At 41.3% G+C, this 23,162-nt stretch overlaps 1 protein-coding gene across 4 annotated transcripts in view; it reads left to right on the top strand.

Annotated features, from left to right (window-relative positions):
- Window positions 1-23,162, top strand: part of LOC149205841 (kihadalactone A synthase LFS-like) — a 406,192-nt gene that overhangs the window by 27,613 nt on the left and 355,417 nt on the right. For all 4 annotated transcript variants that reach the window (XR_016252495.1, XM_089395180.1, XM_089395182.1 and 1 more), the window contains exons 3-4: window positions 10,418-10,516; window positions 10,884-10,935. Coding sequence is in view for 3 of the 4 variants with exons in the window: in XM_089395180.1 (XP_089251306.1) it covers window positions 10,418-10,516; window positions 10,884-10,935 (151 nt within the window). In the remaining variant the exon portion in view is untranslated. The remainder of the gene's footprint in view (window positions 1-10,417; window positions 10,517-10,883; window positions 10,936-23,162) is intronic.

Below are 23,162 nucleotides of genomic sequence, written 5' to 3'. Positions count from 1 at the left end.
ACTTCTGTGTAGAGAAGAATACCGCTTAAGAACCAAATGAGGTCGTATCAGATGAAGAAGGGTCAAACGATTGACTCCTTCCTCGGAGGATTGAATGAGATCTGAGATCAGTTGACTGCTATAGGAGCGACACTAGATCAGGAGCTTATGGTAAGGACAACCCTGAATGCTATCTCAGAAGAGCGGGAAGTGTTTGTCCAAAGCATCCTGGGCAGAGGGACTCTCCTACCTTGGGACGAGATGTGGGCAGCTCTTCGCCAGGAAGAGATCAGACGGCAGTCGAAGACAAGTAACAGCAGCAAAGGGATCAAAGTTCAGCAAGAGGAGGAGGATGTGGCCCTAGCATCTGAGGGAAAGTAGAAGCGAAAGAAGAAAGATCTCTCCAAGATCAAGTGCTTCCACTGTGGGGAGATGGGTCATTATGCGACCTAGTGCCCAAGAAAGAAGAGTAAGGGAGAGTCTTCCGAGACTAAGGCAGCGCTAACACGGGCAGAGAAGGAAGTTTTGATAGACGATGATTGTGCCATGAGTGCACACGCACCACTTGAGCGGAAGTGGGGAGACATCGAGCTATAGTCAGGTGGACTACAGGCGATGAGGGGCAGGATCCTTGAGGTACCCAGCCTCTTGGATTAGACCTTGCTACGGGAGCCCCGACAAGGAGTAGCAGGACTGGCTGAGTGGGTAGAGACGAATGCGGATGGAGCGGCAGAGAGAGCTACAGTGCAGGAGTCCCGAGACAGCGCAGAGCTAGCAAGCTGCAGTAGTGCGAGAGGCATAGGAGTGTTGCACCAGTGTAGGAAGGCATAAAGAGGTGTGCAACGGTGCGAGATGCAGGGAGTTGTTGCAGCAGCGCAGAGGTCAGAGATAGGGAGCACTTGTCAGCGGCAGAGGGAGCTTCAGCATCAGTGGGTGTTTCTAGCCCAACAGGGAGGTCAGTTGGGAGATCAGTTACTTACTTCTCAGTAACTGAGTTGCAGTGCAGCAGTGGACAACACGATGCAACATGATGAGAGGAGGTGCAGTGCAAATGCAGTGCTGGGAGGAAGGACCAACAACAGCACAGATGCAGAGGGAGTTGTCGTACAGATGCAGCAGTGGCAGTGGCAGAACCATGGGTAGCAGTACATGAGGCAGTAGTGCATAGGATGTTGGGCAGGAAGGCCTAGCATCAGCACATGTACCGATGCCGGATGATCAAAGTAATACTCAGTGAGGAGTATTGCTAGAGCACAGTCCTCGCTAAGAGGGAGTGTTGATTTGGGGTAGCATCGGATGTGCTCTAGCCATGAAATTTGGTGGAGAGGTTGGGGTACATGAGATCTCCAATACCCAGAAAGGGTTTGGGCAGATTTTAAACAGATCAGGAGATATTAAAATAATTAATATTTTTAATGGAGTCCCTAAGTCTAAACTTAGGGAAAATTAAAATATTGATGTGTATTAATATGAATCTGTGTTAGAATGGTCCAAAAGACATGGATCAAGCCAGATCTAATCGTAGTGGTTGATTAGGGACTTAATATCGGCCGTTGAGATGTCAACAGGAAAAGTATAAGAGGAGGCTTGAGGGTCACTTGGAGAGTACGCTAGATGATCAGTCATTCTATTCTCTAGAGCGGGGTTTGCTAAGAGAGATAGAATCAGTGATCAGGAGAGCAGCTGAGGGGCATTGAGTACAGAGGAACAAAGAAGGCAGAGATTGTGCTGGGAGAGTAGCACAGCAACCAAGGAGGGTGACACAGAGCCAGCAAGGGCTCACGCAAAGGCAGCCAAGTGCTGCGCAGAGCACCAGAGGGGCCAGTGTAGCTGACGCAGGCCAAGAAAGGCTATTGCAGGGCTAGCGTGAGATAGAGAAGGGCTGACGCAGTCCAGATTGGGCAGACACTGGGGTTGCAGGAGCAGTTTTGTGTTGAGGCGCTGCCGGAAAGGTTTTCCAAGGTTTTAGCCAGGGGATTTCTCTCAAACTGTGAGATATAGTTGCTAAGGAAATTCTTTGTTGGGTAGGCCAGTTACGACACCCAGATTGTACTCTGATATTGCTTAATAAGAAAACCATCAGATAGTTGCACCGGTTTTCCCACATTGGGTTTTTCTAGGGACATTGGTCCAAAAATAATGGTGTCATATGGCGTGTTTGTTTCCGTTTCTTTTAGTTGCTGATGTGTAATATGTTGAGCATGCACTGGTGTTTATTTTCGGTATTTACTTTGTAAATAACTTGTTAAAGGAAAAATAACAAGTAGGTAGGAATAAATCAGGAAAAGTGCATGAAGGGTTTCTAAACTAGGTAAATTTAGAAACTTCAACATCGAGTACTGCTACAACACCACCCACCACATGCCCATTGGTATGACTCTTTTCCGTGCTTTGTATGGATATGATGCATTATCTTTTGCTGATGTTGTTTTTGGAGACAACCAAGCCCCAAAGGCCAAATATTGGATCCAAGAGAGCCAAGACATCCTCAAGGCTCTCAAGGATAACTTGTGACAGTCCAGAACTAGCAAAAGATGTACGCAGACTGGCACCGGACAGAGAGGCATTTCGAGGGAGGGGACTTGGTGTACCTCCAACTACAGCCGTACATGCAGTCCACACTTAAGAAGAAGGGGGCTGAGAAGCTACAATCCCGCTTCTATGGGCCATACTGGGTAATCAGATGAGTTGGGGAGGTGGCCTATGAGTTGGAGCTGCCTCTGGGGAGTAGTATTCACTATGTATTTCATGTCTCGTGCCTTTAAAAGGTGTTGGGGCAACAAGTGACAACAACAACAGAGTTACCCCCACTGGATGATGAGGGCCACTTGGTTTTGGAGCTTGAGACCATCTTGGAGAGGAGGGAGAGGAAGCTGAGGAGCAGGACCATTAGGGAGTTCTTGGTACGCTAGAAGAACTTGCAGATGAGGATGCCACCTGGGAGGATGAACACATTTTGGAGCACCCAGCTCTGAGGTTGCTTGAGGGCAAGCAACATTTGGCAGGGGAGGACTGTCATGTCACTTCTCAAACACATTTGTAACAGGGTGTCTCTACACAATTTTGCACATTTTTGGCTAAGGAAAAGGACCCAGCAGTTTCAACTTAGGGACTTAGGAGAAATTTCAATTTAATTTGTTTGCTAGTGGAAGGTGGGGGCCACCCACGTGGGAATGTGAACTAGGCCATTCGAATGGCTTGGAGGGAATTCAAAATGCTGAATGGAGGGGCCCACATGAGGCAAGGAAGGCCCACGAAGACAAAAGGAGGAGGAGGCTCTCATTTGCATCATTCATTCACCTTGCAAATCAAATTTACTTGACTGTTCGCTCTGCTGCTTAGCTGCGTCAACTAGATGTTTAGCCACGAATTACTCAAGTGGGAGATTCAACCTTACTTGCGGGGGACCTTGAGTGCCCGCCCTAGGAAGGTAGTTCCATCAACGTTTTCAGGAGATTTGAGAGTTTGCTACAACACAATCATTTAGCCACACACAAGAAATGTGTATTTTTGGGCCACCGGGAGAATACGCAAGAGGAGTTTGAGCCACAGTAGATCAGCCATTTGCCGGGAGAGCCAAGGAATCTGAAGAGCAACATTAGGCCAACATTTATTGAGATTTTTGGAGCCAAAGAAGCCAACAACCCAACAGTTCGAATTCCAGGCCCGGGAGACAGCGCAGAGGGCTAGTCCAACAATTTCATGGGACTTTGGGGCAAGAGCTATAGCCCGGAAACTCATCTGGGAAGTTAGGGGATTTGTAGGAGGGGTCGACCCAACACTTTTGGACACTTTCCAGGAGGTTTTACAGTCAGAATCCAACAGGTCGAGTTTTGCAGTTGCAGCTGAAGTTGGGCTCCTTGGGGGTCGAATTTCAAAAGTCTGAACCAACGAAATTCCTTCGTGGGTTTTTTTGGGTTTAGGCCAAGGATTTAGGAGCTCAAATCTCATAATTTTATGAGCACGGGAAATGGTGTTTCCAACTATTCGAAGTTAGCTGAAAGAGCAATTTTTTGGGTAGCGCAGTGCAAATTGGTACAGTAGTTGTAGCAGCCATTAGTTCAGCTATTGCTCACCTGGGCTTGGCCATGCTTGTCCATTGAGACAAGCCTAGGTGCACCATTCTATTTACTATTGTATTTTCCTATTCCAGAAGTAATAAAATGGCTCAACAGTTCATTTTTTCCAACATTTCCATGGGTTCTTAGTATCTATTTCGTTTTTATATATGCTGAACTGATTGTATGCTTGTATATCACTTGTATTCCTACTTAGGAACATTACATCCCAACCTTTTAATTTTGGTAGGCCTATTATCAAATTCATGGAAATTTCTTTCTAAGTTTTTATTGGGGATGGGTAAGGGTTGAAGCAACCCAGGAGCTTTGAATGTTTCTCCCTTGTTCCTTTGGCACACCTGGCATTTTTCTACGAAATTTTGAACATTGTTCTTTAGTCCCTTACCCACTAAAGCTTTCTTGACCCTTTGATATGTCTTGAGGAACCTTGATTGTCCTGCTAATGATGAGTTACAAGATTCGATAAGGATTTGTTGTTTCAACTTAGATTGAGGAATTAAATATATCTTATTGTTTTACCAAAGGATCTCTGCCTTCCAAGCAAAGTATTCTAAAGAGCTTTTTCCATCCTTGAGAAGTCATTTTTCTGTAAAGTAGTATGTTATTATTGTTGGAAAATGTAACTAGGTTCGGTCTTCATTTAATGTATTTGAGTCATCTTGAAATGTACTTGTCAAAAGAATAAAGAAAATGATTATTATTATTATTATTGTGACTTATTAAAGCATGGGTTTCATGCTTGGGTCACCATGTTTTAGGTCAAACTTCAAAGTCCCCATTGAGGACTTCTACGATTTATTATGAGTCAATAGAGTCATTGTACTTTTAAAGAGACCCTTCTTGGCATTTTGAATCATGTAAAAAGGTTAAGTATTAAGTCAAATATAATTTATATATCCTCCACATCAAGTTGGCCTTCAACCTCACTTGAAGCCTATAAATAGAAGCAATTCGAATTCATTTGGAGTACATCTCAACCAAGTTTGATATCTCTAAGGAAGGTGGGAAGTGCGAAGTCTAAAGCCGGGAAGCCAAAGGAAGTGCGAGTTGTGTGGAGTCTAAGGAGAAGAAGAAAATTGAAATTTTGGTGCCTCTCTCTCTCAGTTTCGTTCGCTAGATTGGGAGGCTGATTTGGTGTGGAGGGAAGGTCTGGTCTTTGTCTAGAGTGAAGAGTCTCAAAGAATACTATTGAAAGGAAGAATTTTCTTGACTGGGTTTTCCCCTCGAAGGGGGTTTTGCCTTGACATAGTGCCTACATTTGGTGTGCATTGTTTTATGTGCTATTGCTTTGGTAATTGCTTGATGAACTAAAAGAAAGAAGATACAAAGAACTATAATAACAAATCAAGAACATCATAGGTAATTATCAAGAATAAGAAAATCTTTCTGCCTTTCTGATTTTCTAACATGGTATCAGAGCTTTGGTGAAGAAAGAAGAAAAAGGCAGTCTCAAGCAATTGATCAATGAACCATTCAAAAGGACTATCTCAAGAAAATAGTCTACTGTATTCAAGGAAGATGTCTAACACAATCAAGGGAGAGAAAAAACTTGAAGGAGCCTCAAACTACAGGTCCTGGAAGAAGAGGATTGACCTCATCCTTGAAAAGAACAAGGTACTGGACTTGGTCAAAGGAAAGGTAAAGAAGCCCACAGATGACTCTAGTGACGCTGACAAAGTGAAATTTAGGGAACTAGAATTAGTGGCCATGACTCTAATGGTAGAAGGAATAAAGGACAACCTTGTCCCATTCATAGCCAACATCAATCATGCTCAGGAAATGTATGAAGCCTTGTCAAAGTTATTCACTATTAACAATATTGTTCAAGTAGCAAGTTTGAAAAATGAGCTAAGGACCACAAAGATGACTAAAGAAGACATAGTGGCCTCTTTCTTTGTGAAGGTAGCAAGAATTAGGGATGATCTTTTGGCCATTGATGAAATTGTTCCAGACAAAGAACTCGTGATCATTGCTCTATTAGGATTGCCACCTACTTGGGGTGCATTTGTTGCAGGACTTAACAGTTGGAAGGAAGCTCCCACTTTTGAAGAACTATCGATTGCCTGCAGTCAAGAAGAATTGAGGATCTCTCTAGGAGTATCAAATGCCTACATTGCTCAACATAAAAGAAAGAAATCAAAAGGACCAAGGAAAAGTTTTGACATGTACAAGGTAGAATGCTATCAATGTCATAAGAAGGGTCATTACAGGAGTGACTGTGTTGACAATCCAAGAAACAAGAAGAGAGAAAGAGATCATGCTAACTGTGCTCAAGAAGGAGATCCAAAAAAGTGAAGCCTGAAGAATTTGACATTAGGGACTTACACTACTAAACCCTTTGCTTGTAGCCTTATTTTATATTTTTATTTAGAATTTATAGGTTTTAACATGTTTTTGGAAAAAACTTTTTCTTTTGTAAGTTTATAGGTATCCCTCAAGCTTTGGAGGGAGCCCCCAACAACTCCCAAAGATAAGTATCTCATTTCCTTTCAGTTTTTGGTTTCATGTACTCATTTAGTTTTGATTATATTAATACTAATCACCATTCTCCCTCTATTGTCTTGATTAGGAAAACATCTGCTATATTCTCAAGGAGTATGAAAGAGGACCACTCAAGACAAGGTTTGTCAAGGAACAAAGGTATGCTTTAAAACATTGATTTCTTTATAATAAATGCTTATTCATTTGACAATCTATTACTAACATTGTTGTGTCTAGCTATAGTGAATCATATTGATTCTTATTTTGGGTGATTCATCACTTGATAAATCTACCCCACTCCTATTCTTAACTGATTTTATAGAACCCTAGACAGGTTCTCTGGAAAACCCTAACCTAAGGGTACGCTGACAATGTGTGAACCCCTAACTTGCTTGGGGTTATTGTGAAATACTATTGAAGTTCTTGTTGATGATGTCATGTCTGGGATTTCGGTATGATCATGAAATATTAGCTTGTTAAGGTTGAATGATGTTTGTCTGAGATCTCGAACCTTTGAAATTTTGGAATAGTAGGGTTTTCTTTGCTATGTTATGAAACCCTAGATCTTTAGGGTTTGGTTGGGCTTATAAGCAAAACCTTTGTTATGTATTTGAAAGCAAGATCCTAGGAATGAAACCCTAGGTATATATATGTGTGTGTGTGTGTGTGTACATTTAGTCGAAACCCTAGCTTGGTCTAGGTCAAGTATATGTCTAATATATTAATGATGTCTGACATATGATGTGCTTATGATATACTAATGAATTCCTAGATATATGTGTTGACCTAGTTATTGATGGTCATAATTCTTAGGATAAGTCCTTGTCTGAGATTCTAGGATGATATTTGGAAATCTAGGGTTTTGCAGCCAAACCCTAGTAATAGTTAAATTCTCTAGTATGGGTGATATAACAATTTGAGAGCTATTTATATAATTGAGATTGTGAAAATAAATTCTAGGGTTTTGGAGTTGAACCTTAGTAGAAGTAAAAAGTCTCTGATGTATGATGACAATATGATGATTTGAGATTTGTGTAAGATTGTTAAAATCTAAATTTTAGTTGGGATTGACGTTTGATTGAAAATCTAGGGTTTGCAACTAACCTTAGTAGAAGCTGGTCATGTTTATGACTAAGTTGTGATTGGTTTTGATTGATTCTCTTGTATGAAATCTAGGATTTGTATGAAATCCTAGTGGAAAATCTAACATATGAATTCTGAAAGTTGTTAGATATCTTGTAGATCTATATTTGTTTAAATTGTTTCTAGGGTTTGCTATATGTTGTAGTAGGGTATGTTACACCTTTGAAAGAAACATTGAAACCCTAGATGGAATGAAAGTTGTTATGAAGTAGTCTAGGGTTTATGACAAAGTCCCTAGCAAGATGTTGAAGAGTATATGTCTCTTGTTTGTAATTAAGTTTGGGTATCTGATATGTAAATGCTTCCGTGATTTTGATATGGCTAACTTCATGCTTCTATAGATTTGGTTGTACTTGCTAAGTTGTGTAGGTACACAATCTTCAATATGGTGAAGATGTTCGTTGATGTGATAAGCATGATGAGGATGATGATAACTCTGATGAAAATGGTTGGAAGCCACGAAAGATTCTCCGATGACGAAAATAGAAGAAATCTCCCTAAGATAAGAGGATGGTTGAGAATATTCTTTGTACAAGAATGATTAGATCCTCTCTGATTAAGAGGGAGTGACAAATATGATTCTCTACTTCATGTGTCATGCACTAGACCAAGACTAACAACTGTAAGTTTTAGTGAAGGCCATGAGTGAGAGAAGGAAATTGGAGAATGCATTTTGAGGTGTTGTTGAAAGAAGGAAAGCAGGATCCGATTGCAGAATATGTTGCTGCATGAGAAGTAGGAAATGGAAGTGTATGATTGAGAAATCTTCTGTCAGAGATTCGGTTGATAGTCCTACTATGAAAAGTTGAGAAGTAACATCAAGTTGTTTGGAAGACCCTGGAGGTTTGTATTTGATTATGTATATATGAAAGTATATTATTGATTGGGGTTGTGTTTGTATAGGTGAATCTCTCAAAGGTGCTAATAGCATGCTGGTTACCAATCAGTTTGATTGGGAGAGATTGGTTATCCTTGATCTGCTGGATCTAGGGATGTTGAGGCTTTGTGAATGAAGCGTTGCCTGGGAGGACATCTGGCTGACACTTTGTGTTGATGTCTAGGTCCAGAAGTTGAGAAAGGTGGTGTTGATTATAGAGCTTTGTTTTTGGAAACACATCTGGATCTTTGGGTTGGTGATAAGCAAGTAAGCCTAATGGTACCTAGAGAGGATGAAAGCTTGAGTCCATCTTATTCCCACTTGGATAGATTAACCTGGTCAGGAATCTAGTCTGTGGCATTGCGGTGCCTAAATTGTCGATAGTTCAATGGATAGATTGCCCTGGTCAGGAATCTAGTCCATGGCATTACGGTGCATAAAGTTCTTCATGGTTCATATAATTGAGGTCTTCCTTGTACTTGTATATGATGAATACCTCCCTAGTTAAGAGGGAGTGTTGGAAAATGTAACTAGGTTCGGTCTTCATTTAATGTATTTGAGTCATCTTGTAATGTACTTGTCAAAAGAATAAAGAAAATAATTATTATTATTATTATTATGACTTATTAAAGCATGGGTTTCATGCTTGGGTCACCATGTTTTAGGTCAAAGTCCCCATTGAGGACTTCTAGGATTTATTTTGAGTCAATAGAGTCATTGTACTTTTAAAGAGACCCTTCTTGGGATTTTGAATCATGTAAAAAGGTTAAGTATTAAGTCAAATATAATTTATATATCCTCCACATCAAGTCAGCCTAGAAGAGACCAAGTCGACCTAAGGACACTAATTCGACCTCACTTGAAGCCCATAAATAGAAGTAAGTCGAATCCATTTGGAGTACTTCATCTCAAGCGAGTTCAATGTCTCTAAGGAAGCTGGGAAGTGCGAAGTCTGAAGCCGGGAAGCCAAAGGAAGTGCGAGTTGTGTGGAGTCTAATGAGAAGAAGAAAATCAAAATTTTGGTTCCTCTCTCTCTCTGTTTCGTGCCCTAGATTGGGAGATCGAAATCTTCCAAGTTTCACTGATGCTGGAAGTTGTTGCCTGGTCGAAGTTGCTAGAAAGAGGTTGAAGATCTGGGAGGCTGACTTTGTGTGGAGGGAAGGTCTGATCTTTGTCTAGGGTGAAGAGTCTCAAAGAATACTATTGCAAGGAAGAATTTTTTGACTGGGTTTTCCCCTCAAAGGGGGTTTTTCCCTGGTATAGTGCCTACATCTAGTGTCCATTGTTTTATGTGCTATTGCTTGATGAACTAAAAGAAAGAAGATACAAAGAATTGTAATAACAAATCAAGAACATCACAAGTAATTATCAAGAATAAGAAAATATTTTTGCCTTTCTGATTTTCTAACAATTATTGCCATTCTTTGTGGCGTATATGAGTTACTCTATATTTTTCCAATTGAAGGTAGCTTTTGAGATCTACCAAGGTTTCTGCTTTCTTTCTTAGCTTTTCCCTATTTCTGCTTTTGGCAGGCATTGTTGTCCTTGACAGCATCCCAATCCTTGGGAAAGAAGAGCTTATGAGTTGCACAATGTTTTTCCAACTGAAGGTTACTTCTGAGATCTACCAAAGCTTTCTGCGTTATTTCTGCTTTTGGTGGGCCATATTGCTCTGCTTGACTGCAGCCCAATCCTTGGTTCTTTATTTTATAAGTTTTGTTCCACTTAGTCTTACTTCCCTTTATGCCGATGTTATTAGATGTCCCTTTCACATCACTTAAATTTCACTTCTTACGTGTACCTCCCCGTGTTGGTGGAAATTTGAAAAATTCTCATAATTTTCATGTTCTGTATTCAGGAGACTGTAAAGAAGGGTATTATATTGGATTTGAAGGGGCCAAGGATGATCCTAATGCAACAAAGCGTTTTTTTGGACCAAATGTTTGGCCTTCAGCAGGTTCTGTTCAAGCATTTTACCTCTTGCATGCCATCACAATATATGAATATACTTTATCAAGGAAATTTGGAGATAAATGTTTTCAGTTTTTATGTTCATGAATGGTGGAAGCTTGTGGTCTAGTAATTACTACTGAATTCTTGTAGAGTTCCAATATACTAGGTGTTTGTTTACCCTTGAAATTTGTGCTTAGAAGCTGATTTAAAATCTTGTATAGCTTACAATTTGCTGAGTAAATTGTAGTGGAACAATTTGTATTATCGGTAATTGCTGGACGTGCCTTATCTCCAATTTGTTTCATTTATATTGCCCTAGTTTTTTGCCTTGATTTTGCTATTGTTGTGATTTATTACCCTGAAAAATGCAGATATTTTGCCTGGTTGGAGGCAGACTATGGAGAAGTATTATCAAGAAGCATTGTAAGCTTTTCCACATTCATTTGGAACAGTTTGAGAGGAAATTGCATGGTATAGGAAGATGTAATTTATGATCATATATCAAAAAAACTAATCATCATTCATTTCTTTTTGAGGCAAGGAATAGAGTGAAATGAACTTTATATTTCACATTACTAAATTACCAAAAGAGTTCATTCTTTGTAAACCATGTCAGGCTTCAGCAATTGCAGTAAATACCTGTAGTTTGTCATGATTCATGAAGCCATAATAAATGGCCATTGTGCCATTCCTCTCTTGAAAATCTGTAGAATGGGCCCTACTTATGGGCATTAAAGTAAAATGATCTGCATATCTTTTGCATTTATGATCTGCAACATCCATCTTTTGCAAAGAGCTGATATTCTGTGTCTATTGCACATTTATGAATACGGCCTACACATTGTCAATATATTAGGTTACATCAAACTCAGGACCAAAGGCCCTGCATATTCCAATACCCAAACTGTACCAAAAACTGTGACAGAGCGGGTTCCTCTTTGTTTATGAGGTAGGTTCCCCATGAACACACATAATTTTTAAATTGAAGTGTGTAGTGGATTCATTCATGTCCCAGTGCCCTTAGGGGCTGTGTGAACTGTTTATGTCCTTAATGTTGTTCAGTAGAAAACTAATTCTGAATTGCAGATAACGCTGTAACCATTTGGTAAAAGAGGACAAAGTATGATAAAATAAAGAGTGAAAGAAGCAATACTAAAATTGCCCAGATACTAAGACCATGTAAACACAGGTAATTTCAGAGGCCAATCAACCTCGGAGTCACAAAAATGATGCGTATACTTATTATTAATAATTTAAACTTCAAAATACATTGGCTAGTCCCATCAGTACATAGATATAGACTTGTTCTGTGGAGTTGGAGCATCTTCCTTGTGAAAATTCCAAAAACTGGAACCCTATTGCAGCAATTGGTATTATTTCTCCTAATTGTTAATTAATTTAACAATTTATCTGCTACGACAAATATCGAAATAAACACACTGCAACCTTCACAAATAAAATTCTGCGGAAAAATAAAATGCTGGAAGTTGAGAAATGCTAGCACACACACATAAAATTAACACAATTATTTTTGGACAAAAGTCCCTGGAAAAACCCAACTTGGGAAAACTGGTGCAACAACTGAGGGTTTTATCATTATGCAATAGTGAGAAATTTTGAGTACAACTAGACGTCGGAATCTGGCAATCCTATAGAGAAAAATATTGGAAAAAAGCCAGTGAGGAATTTTCCTTACCCCACAGGCAAACTCATGGCATGACTTGCCTTTAGAATTTTAGCCCTTTGACCCTCTGCGTCAGCCTCTGTGCTACTTTGCGGAGCTCGCTCAACGTCAAGCCTCTGACTGGTCTTTAATGAGGTTGTTCGGCCTTCTCCTGGATGGAAAGATGCTTCTTCGACACTCTGGGACTCCTCGGCCTTTGGAACTAAAGACATCTCTCCCTCTTAGCAAATCGATGTTGCCTCTAGAGGTTGCTGCGCTGCCCCAACGTCAGCCTCTCTGTGGCTCTTCTGCCTCTCTACAAATGCACTCGCTAGATCTATAATACTTTCTCCAGCCTCATTGTCTTTGCCCCTCACTCACTGCTTTGATCTCTAGTTCTCTCCGACAACTGACTGCTGCTATTCTAGAAATCAATCTGCCAAGAAATTGAACTGCTCAAGTGTCTCTACTGAAGTCTCCATCACCACATCGATCTCCTCTTATAATCCTCTGTTGGAGCACCAACGGACAAGATTAAAACTTAATCAATGGCTAGGATCATTTTTGGATTGATCCGTGTGAGTTTCTAGATGATTCTCGCCTAGACTTGATCAATACTGATTAACTAACCATATTTCCTAAGTTTAGACTTGGGAAATGTTACAAATTGGTTAATAATCTAATTAAGTCATTTCTAGGCGGAATTTTCATAAACGATTTCTGGGTTTTGGAGATCTCATGTATTCTAGCCTCTCTAGCAAATTCCATGGCTAGAACACATTCGATGCTATAAGAACTAATACTCCTTTGCTTAAATAATCCACCTCTCTGATGCATTGCTTGTGAGCCCCTATCTTGTCCACTTCATCTTCCAGGTGTTCAACAGGCTGACATGTATCCTCTGCAATTGTGTTCATTAACTGGACACTGAAATTAAGCTTCATAATCAGTTTTATAATGTCTGTAGATATTTGTGGCAGAGACTCAAATGCTTTTAGTAAAAAAACATTTCATTGTTTGGCCACCCCAGTGTACATGACACATGTTCTGAAGCGCCAACTATGCATTAGTCCACACAGGAAGGAAACCTCAAAGAAGACTTATAATTAGGGCTTGTCGGCTAATATTTGAGGAGGGAAGGAACTTTAGGAGGTCTCATGAGAGAGAGCCAACAGGGGTAGAGGATCAGGAGCATGGACCAACAACAGTAGCAGTAGTGACACAACTTGTAGATTTGGAGGAGGAGCGAGATGTTCCTTCAAGCTCTACCAAGAGGAGGCCGATATGGGCCAAGCAGACCTTGAGGGATGTTGAGGAGCATGTGGAGGCTCCTAACAACACTTTCGGACAGAGAAGATCACCAACAAGATCTTCTAGTTACATGGTCTTGATGAGAAACATCAGTGATTCTGAGCCTTCTACTTTTGAGGAGGTTGCAGATGTGCAAGCTTGGAGGGTTGCCATGGTGGAGTAGTATAGCTCCATCATAAGGAATGAAATGTGGCACATAGTGCTGAGGCATGAGGGAAAATCAATGGTCACTTCTTGATGGATCTACAAGATCAAACAGGCATCTAATGGTAGTGTCGAGAAGTACAAAGCGAGGTTCATGGCAGGAGGTTTCTCCCAGTAGGAGTGAGTGGATTACGAGGAGACATTTGCACCCGTCGCTAGATATGCATCCACTAGAGCAGTCATGTCCATTGCTTCAGAGATGGGGTGGAGGATACGTAAGATGGATGCAAAGACTGCTTTCCTCAATTGGATGATTGAAGAGGAGGTGTATATTGAGTAGCCTCAGGGCTTTGAGGTGCATGGGAGAGAGTCTCATGTATGTAGGTTGAAGAAGGCTCTTTATGGGCTAAAGCAGGCTCCACGCACATGGTACACCAGGATCGATGGATATCTTCTTGGTTTGGGTTTCACCAAGAGTGAGGCAGACTACAACTTGTACTATGTACTTGTTGAGGGTGAGCTGCTCATCTTGGTCCTTTATTTTGACGATTTTTTCTTGATGGGATTAGAGAAGCTCATAGGGATGTGCAAGGATGATCTTGCTTCAGAGTTTTAAATGAATGATATCAACTTGATGCACCACTTTTTGAGATTGGAGGTGTGGCAATAGCTAGGAGGAATTTTCCTAAGGTGGGGAAAGTATGTAGTTGAGATCTTGAGGAGGTTTAGGATGGAGGATTGCAGGTCTATGTCTACACTGATGAGCACTAACCTGAAGAAGCTGAGTGCTTCTGAGGGCGAGTTGGTGGATCACATACTATATTGGCAACTGATAGGTTCTTTGATGTATTTGGTCAACACTAAGCTAGATATTTGTTTTGTTGTGAACACACTTAGCCAATTCCTGGTGGAGCCGAGACAAGTTCATTGGGTGGCAGCAAAGCATGTATTGAGGTACCTGCGAGGTACAATGGATTTTGGGATTAGATATGTTGGAGTTGGAGTGAAGTTGCATGGGTACTGTTACCCACCACTTGTGGGTGACACCCATGGGAGAAATTTTTCTTCTAGATTGTCTTCAGCCGACAGCCAACAGATGGCTCGATGTGCCACCATCTTCGCTGCCTGAGCCAACCATTATGTACCCTCGCCCATCTGTTATGATGATATGTTTGAAGGTGGGCCTTTCGAATGGCATTACATGGGAAATCCCGATTTTGGTCGCGTGGTCCCGCTTCCCAACTCCACACGCATCACTCCCCTCTACTCATTATAACCCCTTTTCACATATCACTCATTCGGGTCCACATTTGTCCATTGGGTCCACAAGGAGTTAGCCTCCCCCTCCCCTTGTCCACACTTTGGGTTAGGCCTGGAACGATGCCCCGAAGGTTGATGTAGCTAAAAAGAAAGTAAAAAGCATAATTTGGCCACTCTCAATAGGAAATGTAACACAAAATGCAAAAGATGGTCGAGACATGCAAATTTACCACGTGGACAAAAGCCATCATGAGCTCTACCCCTATCATTATGCCCATCACCCTGGTTTATAGGGCCCCCTATATTGGCCCCCGACATCATTCAAGAACCCATGATCGTCCCAACCCTTGGTGGGAAATGAATTGCCCAACCTTAAGAGGGTAATCAATGCTATATCTTACACATTATGTTATCATTCCTTGGAGCCCCAAGCAGTTATAAATGAAAAATCAATAAAAGGAAAAAGGCATATGAAGAAGGGTAAAAAGAAAAGGCCGGGGTAACTCATGTACCACGACTGCTCCATCTTACATCTATGCAACCAAATGTGGGCCTCCCTCATCATAGCTACCCTTCTATCTTGGCATGTGGCTTGGAGCCTTTCCTTGATGCCCCACTTTGTTCCATTATTATATCACATGCCACCAACCATAGGACAAATGTACCATGGAACTGTCACTCCCTTAGGGGTTGAAACCACCTGACAGGGTGTTTGATTAACCTCCCTCTTGAACTTGGAGACATCGGTACACTCTAAAGCCTAATATGAAAGGACATGCCACCATGAAGTGCCCACTTCGTTTCATGATTTGTAAGCTCATTTGCTCAATTACACTAATGATTTGTTGTACTGGAAGATGAGGAGACACATTGGATCTTATACAGGATTTCTTGTGGGTCTTCATCTTGGGGTTTGGTCTCCCTATACAGGGTCCAAGCCCTCTAGAGGGTCATATTGGCACTTGTCGGGTGTGCGTTGAGAGCCACGGGCCTCCACTATTGTAGGGAGCAAATTACCATGCCATGGGATCCTTCAACACCATTCATTGCTCGCTCGTGTCCCAATTATTTGATGATGATGATGCACCTGGACCACCTTGCCCAGCTGGCTACACACTTGCACCACACACTTGGCAATTGATCTAGGGCCCAAATGGGGTTTTGTCTCACCATGGGATACAAAGGGAGGGTTTGCATCACTATTCTAGCCCTTGCAGATGGGATACATGCTTGTTTGATCCACTTGGAGACCCATGAGGATGTTTTTGTGCCCCCACAGTCACTTGGGAGCACCACAGGTTGTTTGCATGGAGATCAAGGGGCCATGCCCTTCATCAGCATTTTTGGAGCCCTAATCTTCATTTCAGCACATGTTGGACTCCATTTGGCCTTTCAACGACCGTCCTAGCTATTGTATTACCATTTCAACCCTCTTGAGAAGCTTGTTTTTCATATTATGGATCTATTTGGTGGGCTTGTCACCAAAAGTATTGTTATTTTTCACATTATTTTACTTTAGGGGCATTATTAGGCTAAAACAGGCTATTCGAATCCCTTAGAGGATTGTATAAATAGAAGAGAGGCATTCTCTCTCAGTCATCATCACTTGGATTTATATCTCTCTCTTCTTGAGAATTTCGCATTACCTTTTGATGGACGAATTGGAGATCAATTGATGCATTTTGATGTTTGAATATTTGTTATTTGTCTTGGAGCTTCATTCTTGCAAGTATATTGGATAGATATAATCTTTATGTCATGTAAGTGCTTTCTTTTATGCGAAATTTTACATGCTTATTGTCTAATGTATGGAACACTATTGCTATGGTTATTTTTGTGCCCTAATTGTATTGCGAAATCCTTAAACACTTGGTAATCTTGCCTCGTTGCATATGTTATTCATTTTTGGAAAGGAGATTGAAACATTCCTAGGGGTGGGTTGACTCTTTGCACCTTGAAACTCCATTACTTAGAAAATCGAAGTATAACCCTTGTTGTCTTGTAGCTACCTCTCTAGGGCATGCGAAGTTGCAATAGGGCTCCTTGATAAAGCAAAGACCCTAATCAAAATCACTTTGACTCCATTCTCCTCAATTGGCAAGGCACTGGTCTACAAGTCCTTGATGATCACCACACTTTCACCTCCTTTCTCAAAAAATTTCTGTCGTAACCCTAGATGACTTGTCTAGGGCTTCCAATGATTTCCAATTTGGCCATTGGTTTGTCCAACGAGTTGGTAAGGAGCTGCGCTGGGGTGTCCTCCACATGCCCTCCAAGTTTCAAGTCAATCCTACTTTCGGTTTGTGAGATACCCAAAGCCCTAGCTCCCAAATCATTTAGCCCTTGGTCCTTCTAGGCTAGCGGCCTTCAGGGGGATCTATTTTGCTAGAAAACTCAAAGGATCTAGCAGTCTTCATTTGTTTTGATCCCTTCTTCTCCCCTTGCTTGGTTTAGATCTTTTGTTTGGAGTTTCATCTGAAACCCTAGACTTTGCTTGGGTCCACTTGGGCTTCTTTGTGGTCCCATACCTTCATCATTCATTATTTCACAAAGGCCACTTAGAAACCCTCTTATCTTAGGAATCTTAGGTCTAGGGCATTCCTGATCAAGCAATATTTCTAATCCCTAACTTTGGGCCTCCTTAGAGCCTTTCTTGGAGAGCCCCACACCTTGCTTCTAAAGCAAGCAAGCCCATAATTTGAGTCTCTCCTGTGAATGGGCTCTTGAAATCACTATCTATCCCATCATTGACTTACCATTCATAGTGATTTCCCTCATACCGGGACTCCTCCCATCGGTGAAAGTCCATAAAGAGCAAGGGACATCGACTGAGATGACAGTGGGTCCTTGTCCCATTTTTGCCACTTGGTCTAGTAGTTGCCCCTTTGGAACCCCTCCCAGGACCCCTACTAGATTGAGCGGTAAGATTTTTGGCGCCGTTGTGGGGAAACAAGACGTGTGTTTTGTTCACTTACGACATCATTTTGGCGACTCCATTGGAAGAACTAAGCCCTAGTTCTTCATCTGAACTTCAAAGTTAAATGCTTGTAGGGTGAGGCAAGCATCTATAAAGGCATTTACATTCACCTTGGCGACTCCATTTTAATCCTAAATGTAAAATCATGAGAGATGGCTTGTTATGAAAGAGAAATCGCTCTTCGCTTTCCTTTCAATAAACTTGATCATGAAGACCTTAAAAAATTGCAGGAAAGTGTGGACCAATGTGTTGAGTATTATGAGTATTTGATAAAGCACAAGGATAGGGATTTCATATTTGAATATTGTAGATTGAAGAGCAATGAACTCTACCATGTACAATGTGCCTATAAATGGGATCCCGACCGTCTCCTTGAGCTTTCTCACCATACTTGTACCTTCAATATCTTGATTGACTTAGTCAATGAAAAATATTATAATCAACATCAAAGCCCCATAGAATGTAATCAATTGGATGATCAGGGTGACCTTGAAGAAAATTCAAAACATGATGTGAATGAAAGCCCTATTCAAGCCCATAAGGATAAACATCATGAAAGAGGGTTTCTTGTTCAAGAAAAGGCGTTAGAGGATATGGATATTATAGCTCCCTATAAGGTTGACATTTCTGATTTCTTATGTATCCACGAGGGAAAATGGGATGTGGGTAACTATCATTTTGACAATGAACCTATTTATGATACTTACAACGAAATGGAAATTGATTGTCCCTTTCTCCAGGGCACTACTCACAATGGTATACTTATTCACACCCTTGAGAAGGAGGATTATTGTTTTCCCATCCATGAAGAAGGTCTATTGGAGGTAGTTGGCCCCATTTATGATACCGATGACGACACTTACATGAGCCTTACTTGCCCTTGCCCTCTCCAAGATCCCAATGACATAGCTACATTATCCAATAGCCCTTGCCTCGCCCTTTCTCATACCATCACTAATATTGATGAATCCTTTCCCTCTCCTGAGTGTGGTGTTGAGGAAGAGCCACTCGCTAGACATATCTCTTTTTCCAAATCATACCCTCAGGATTATAAGCACACAATCATTGCCCCTTTCCAACATGACAATCAAATCGAGCAACTTGTTGGGCATGCCCCTCCATCTCCTCGGTCCCCTTTTCCATCCCGTCATGATTTTGTGGTAACCACGAAGCATAACGTTATGAACAATGATCGTGATGGGGAGTTCTTGAGTTTGGTCATTCATTCTTCCATTCTGTGTTTGCAGGAAAGGCTCCAAGCCTCCAAGTTGGTGTCTTTCCCCTCATCTAGGACTCCTTACCACCTCATATGGGGGTCATATTTTCCCGCCTCCCACCCACATCATCCTCCATGTGATTATTTCTATGTTGGCTTTTGGATTTACTACAAGAGTGATCATATTGGCAGGCATGTTTATATTGATCTAATGATATGTTGGTTGCACTGGCTCTATGATTACACTTAGTCTTTGCCTGAGATAATGTGCATTTTGGATAGGATGCATTGCATATCAATTTTCGCATTAGAACTAACATCATATTCTTTTATCATGCTGGATTAGAGGCATTTAGATTACAATTGCATTTAGAATAAATTTTATTTCTTGTTGATTTTTATGGCTTAACATAAGCATGGGTCATCATAAGACATCGCAAAAACATGCTGCCCCATGTGCTTGGTCTTTCATGTGCTGGTAACAGGTCTACGGTCCCAAGAGATTGCTAGTGTTCTCATAACCTCCCTGTTCGAGTACGTCCGTGTACTCTATTGAGAGATCATGTCCTAGTTGGAGCCAGATGTTACCCACCACTTGTGGGTGACACCCATGGGAGAAACTTTTCCCCTAGATTGTATTCAACTGGTAGCCAGCAGCTCCTTGCAGTCGCCAGATAGCATGATGTGACACCATCTCCGCCACTTGAGCCAACCATTATGTGCCCTCGCCCATCTGTTATGATCGTATGTTTGAAGATGGGCCTTCCAACCCCGAAGGTATGGCTTTCATTATGTAGTTGGGGTATTTTTTCTAACTTATCATGGACACTTCTGGGCATGGATTAGTGGGGGGATTCAGCAAAAAGGATGGGCTTGGTTTGTGCTCTTGTCCCCTTGTCCAATTTGGTGGTTAACCTTGTATCCTAGTCTTGTGGGATCTCCTTTATTGGCTACTAGCTTTAGGAATGGCATTACATGGAAAATCCCGATTTTGGTCACGTGGTCTTATTTCCCGACTCCACATACATCACTTCCCTCCACTCATTATAACCCCTTTTCACATATCTCCCATTTGGGTCCACATTTGTCCATTGAGTCCATGAGGAGCTATCCTCCCCCTCCCCTTGTCCCCACTTTGGGTCGGACATGGAATGATGCCCTCAAGGTTGATGCAGCTAAAAAGAAAGTAAAAAGCATAATTTGGCCACTCTCAACAGGAAATGTACCACAAAATGCAAAACATGGCCGGGACATAGAAATTTACCACGTGGGCGAAAGCCATCATGAGCTCTACCCCTATCATTATGGCTATCACCATGGTTACTAGGGCCCCCTATATTGGCCCCCGACATCATTAAGGAACCCATGATCGTCCCAACCCCTGGTGGGCGATGAACTGCCCAACCTTAAGGGGTTAATCACTGTTATATCTTACACATCATGCTCTTATTCTTTGGAGCCCCAAGCAACTATGAAGGAAAAACCAATAAAAGGCAAAAGGCATATGAAGAAGGGTAAAAAAGGGCTGGGATAACTCATGTACCACGACTGCTCCCTCCTACATCTATGCACCCAAATGTGGGCCACCCTCATGACAGCTACCCTTCTACCATGGCATGTGGCTTGGAGCCTTTCCCTGATGGCCCACTCTGTTCCATCATTATATCACATGCCACCAACTATAGGACGGATGTACCATGGACTTGTCACTCCCTTAGGAGTTGAAACGACCTGATAGGGTGCTTGATTAACTTCCCTCTTGAACTTGGATACACCGGTACACTCTAAAGCCCATTATTGAAGGGCATGCCACTATGAAGTGCCCACTTGGTTCCATGATTTGTAAGCTCATTTGCTCAATTACACTAATGATTTTTTGTACTGGAAGGTGAGGAGACACATTGGATCTTATATAGGATTGCAGGTGGGTCTTCATCTTGGGGTTTGGTCTCCCTATACGGGGTCCAAGCCTTCCAGAGGGTCATATTGGCACTTGTAGGGTGTGCGTTGAGAGCCATGGGCCTCCACTATTGTAGAGAGCAGATTACCATGCCATGGGATCCTTCAGCACCATTCATTTCTCGCTCCTGTCTCGCTTATTTGATGATGATGATGCACCTGGACCACCTTGCCCAGCTGGCTACACACTTGCATCACACACTTGGCAATTGTTCTAGGGCCCAGACGAGGTTTTGTCTCACCATGGGAGACAAAGGGAGGGCTTGCATCACTATTCTAGCCCTTGCAAGTGGGATACATGCTTGTTCAATCCACTTGGAGACCCATAAGGATGTTTTTGTGCCCCCATAGCCACTTGGGAGCACCACAGGTTGCTTGCTTTGAGATCACGGGGCCATCCTCTTCATCAACATTTTTAGAGCCCTTCTCTTCATTTCGACACTTGTTGGACTCCATTTGGCCTTTCAAAGACCCTCCTAGCTATTGTATTACCATTTGGGCCCTCTTGAGAGGTTTATTTTTTATTTTATGGAGCTATTTGTCGGGCTTGTCACCAAAAGTACTGTTATTTTGCACATTATTTTACTTTAGGGGCATTATTAGGCTAAAATAGGCTATTCGAATCCCTTAGAGGATTGTATAAATAGAAGAGAGGCATTCTCTCTCAATCATCATTACTTGGATTTGTGTAATATTCCTAATTGCAATTTAACAGCTAATACCAAGCAATGGACTAGGAATAGTGAATACACTGGAACTAATACACAATAATTAAAACACCAAAATGTCCAACAACACAATTTGAGCCATTTTATTAATTTTATGATAAAAGAGTACATAAAATGAGCTGAAGTTTTGGAACCTGGGCTTTCTATGCAAGCTATGCAAATTGTTAAAATTGGAAACTAGGTCCAAACTCCACATGGGACATCTTATTTATGACAGCTAATATTTTTCTTGGATTCCTCTCTCCGAGAGGTGTAGGATTGATCTAAAGCTAAGTTGCACGAAACGGGGAAACGGAAACGAGTTTCCGAAACGGGAAGCGAAACGAAACGCGACCTCCCCAAATTTTGGAAACGGGGAAACGCGAATATATATAATAATATATAATAATATATATATATATATATATATATATTAAAAATATTTAAAAATTATTATTATATATATGTGCAATCATAAAGCATGAATGATACATTTACATTATATGATTATAATTTATTACATTTAAACATTAAGATTAAATTTACATCACATTTACTCATAAGTCATGAATGATCACATAATGAAAATAAAAATATAGGAAAATCCAAAATCAGCCTTTATTTATATTAGTATATGAGGCTGCAAGTACAATAAAGACTATAAGGTTGCAAGAACTATAGAGACAAGTCACAAAAGACTAATCCTCATCATAACAATCCTCATCAAAAATAGAAGCAGCATAATGCTCAACAGTGGATGGTAGTGCTGAAGAAGATGATGCACCAATTCCACTATCAGATTCGGCCTCAATATTCAGGGCAGCAAGAGAGAGATCCAAATCAGGATTTTCTGCATCCACATCCCATTCTTTAGAAGGACCACTGTTGTATTCTGGACCCCTACGAGATGCAAGGCGAAGGTTGGAGTGCACATAAACAAGATCCTCTGCTTTCTGTGAGCCCAACCTATTGCGCTTCATAGAATGAATAAAACCATAAGTGCTCCAATTCCTTTCTGCTGATGAAGAGCTTGCCACTTGTGAAAGAATACGAATGGCAAGGTTTTGCAAATGTACACCATTTGCTCCATGACAAATCCACCACCTAACTGGATTCATGGTGCTTCTCTCCTCCAAAGCTGATATATCTGCATAATCATCTATTCCTGCAGCAAAACTGGCAAATTCCTCCTTTACCTCCCTATGTAGATGAGAAGGAAACATTCTCATAAGGGCTTTTTTCACCCCAGTAGCCACCTCTCTATCCTTATGGGGTGCCTTCCTCTTCCCATTGCTTTTAGCAATAAGCTCCTCATCATAAAATTTGGGGTTCAAAGCATGTGCTAAAGTGTGCAATGGTGTATTGAAATTGTTCCACCTATCAACAATGATTTTCTTGATCAAACCAGCAAAA

Source organism: Pinus tabuliformis, chromosome 1_2, assembly GCF_031772625.1.
Source record: "Pinus tabuliformis cultivar Carrire ecotype Pingquan chromosome 1_2, CPIR1, whole genome shotgun sequence".
Classification (NCBI taxonomy): domain Eukaryota; kingdom Viridiplantae; phylum Streptophyta; class Pinopsida; order Pinales; family Pinaceae; genus Pinus; species Pinus tabuliformis.
Note: the sequence above shows the minus strand (reverse complement) of the source record. Positions and strands in the feature narration are given on the sequence as shown.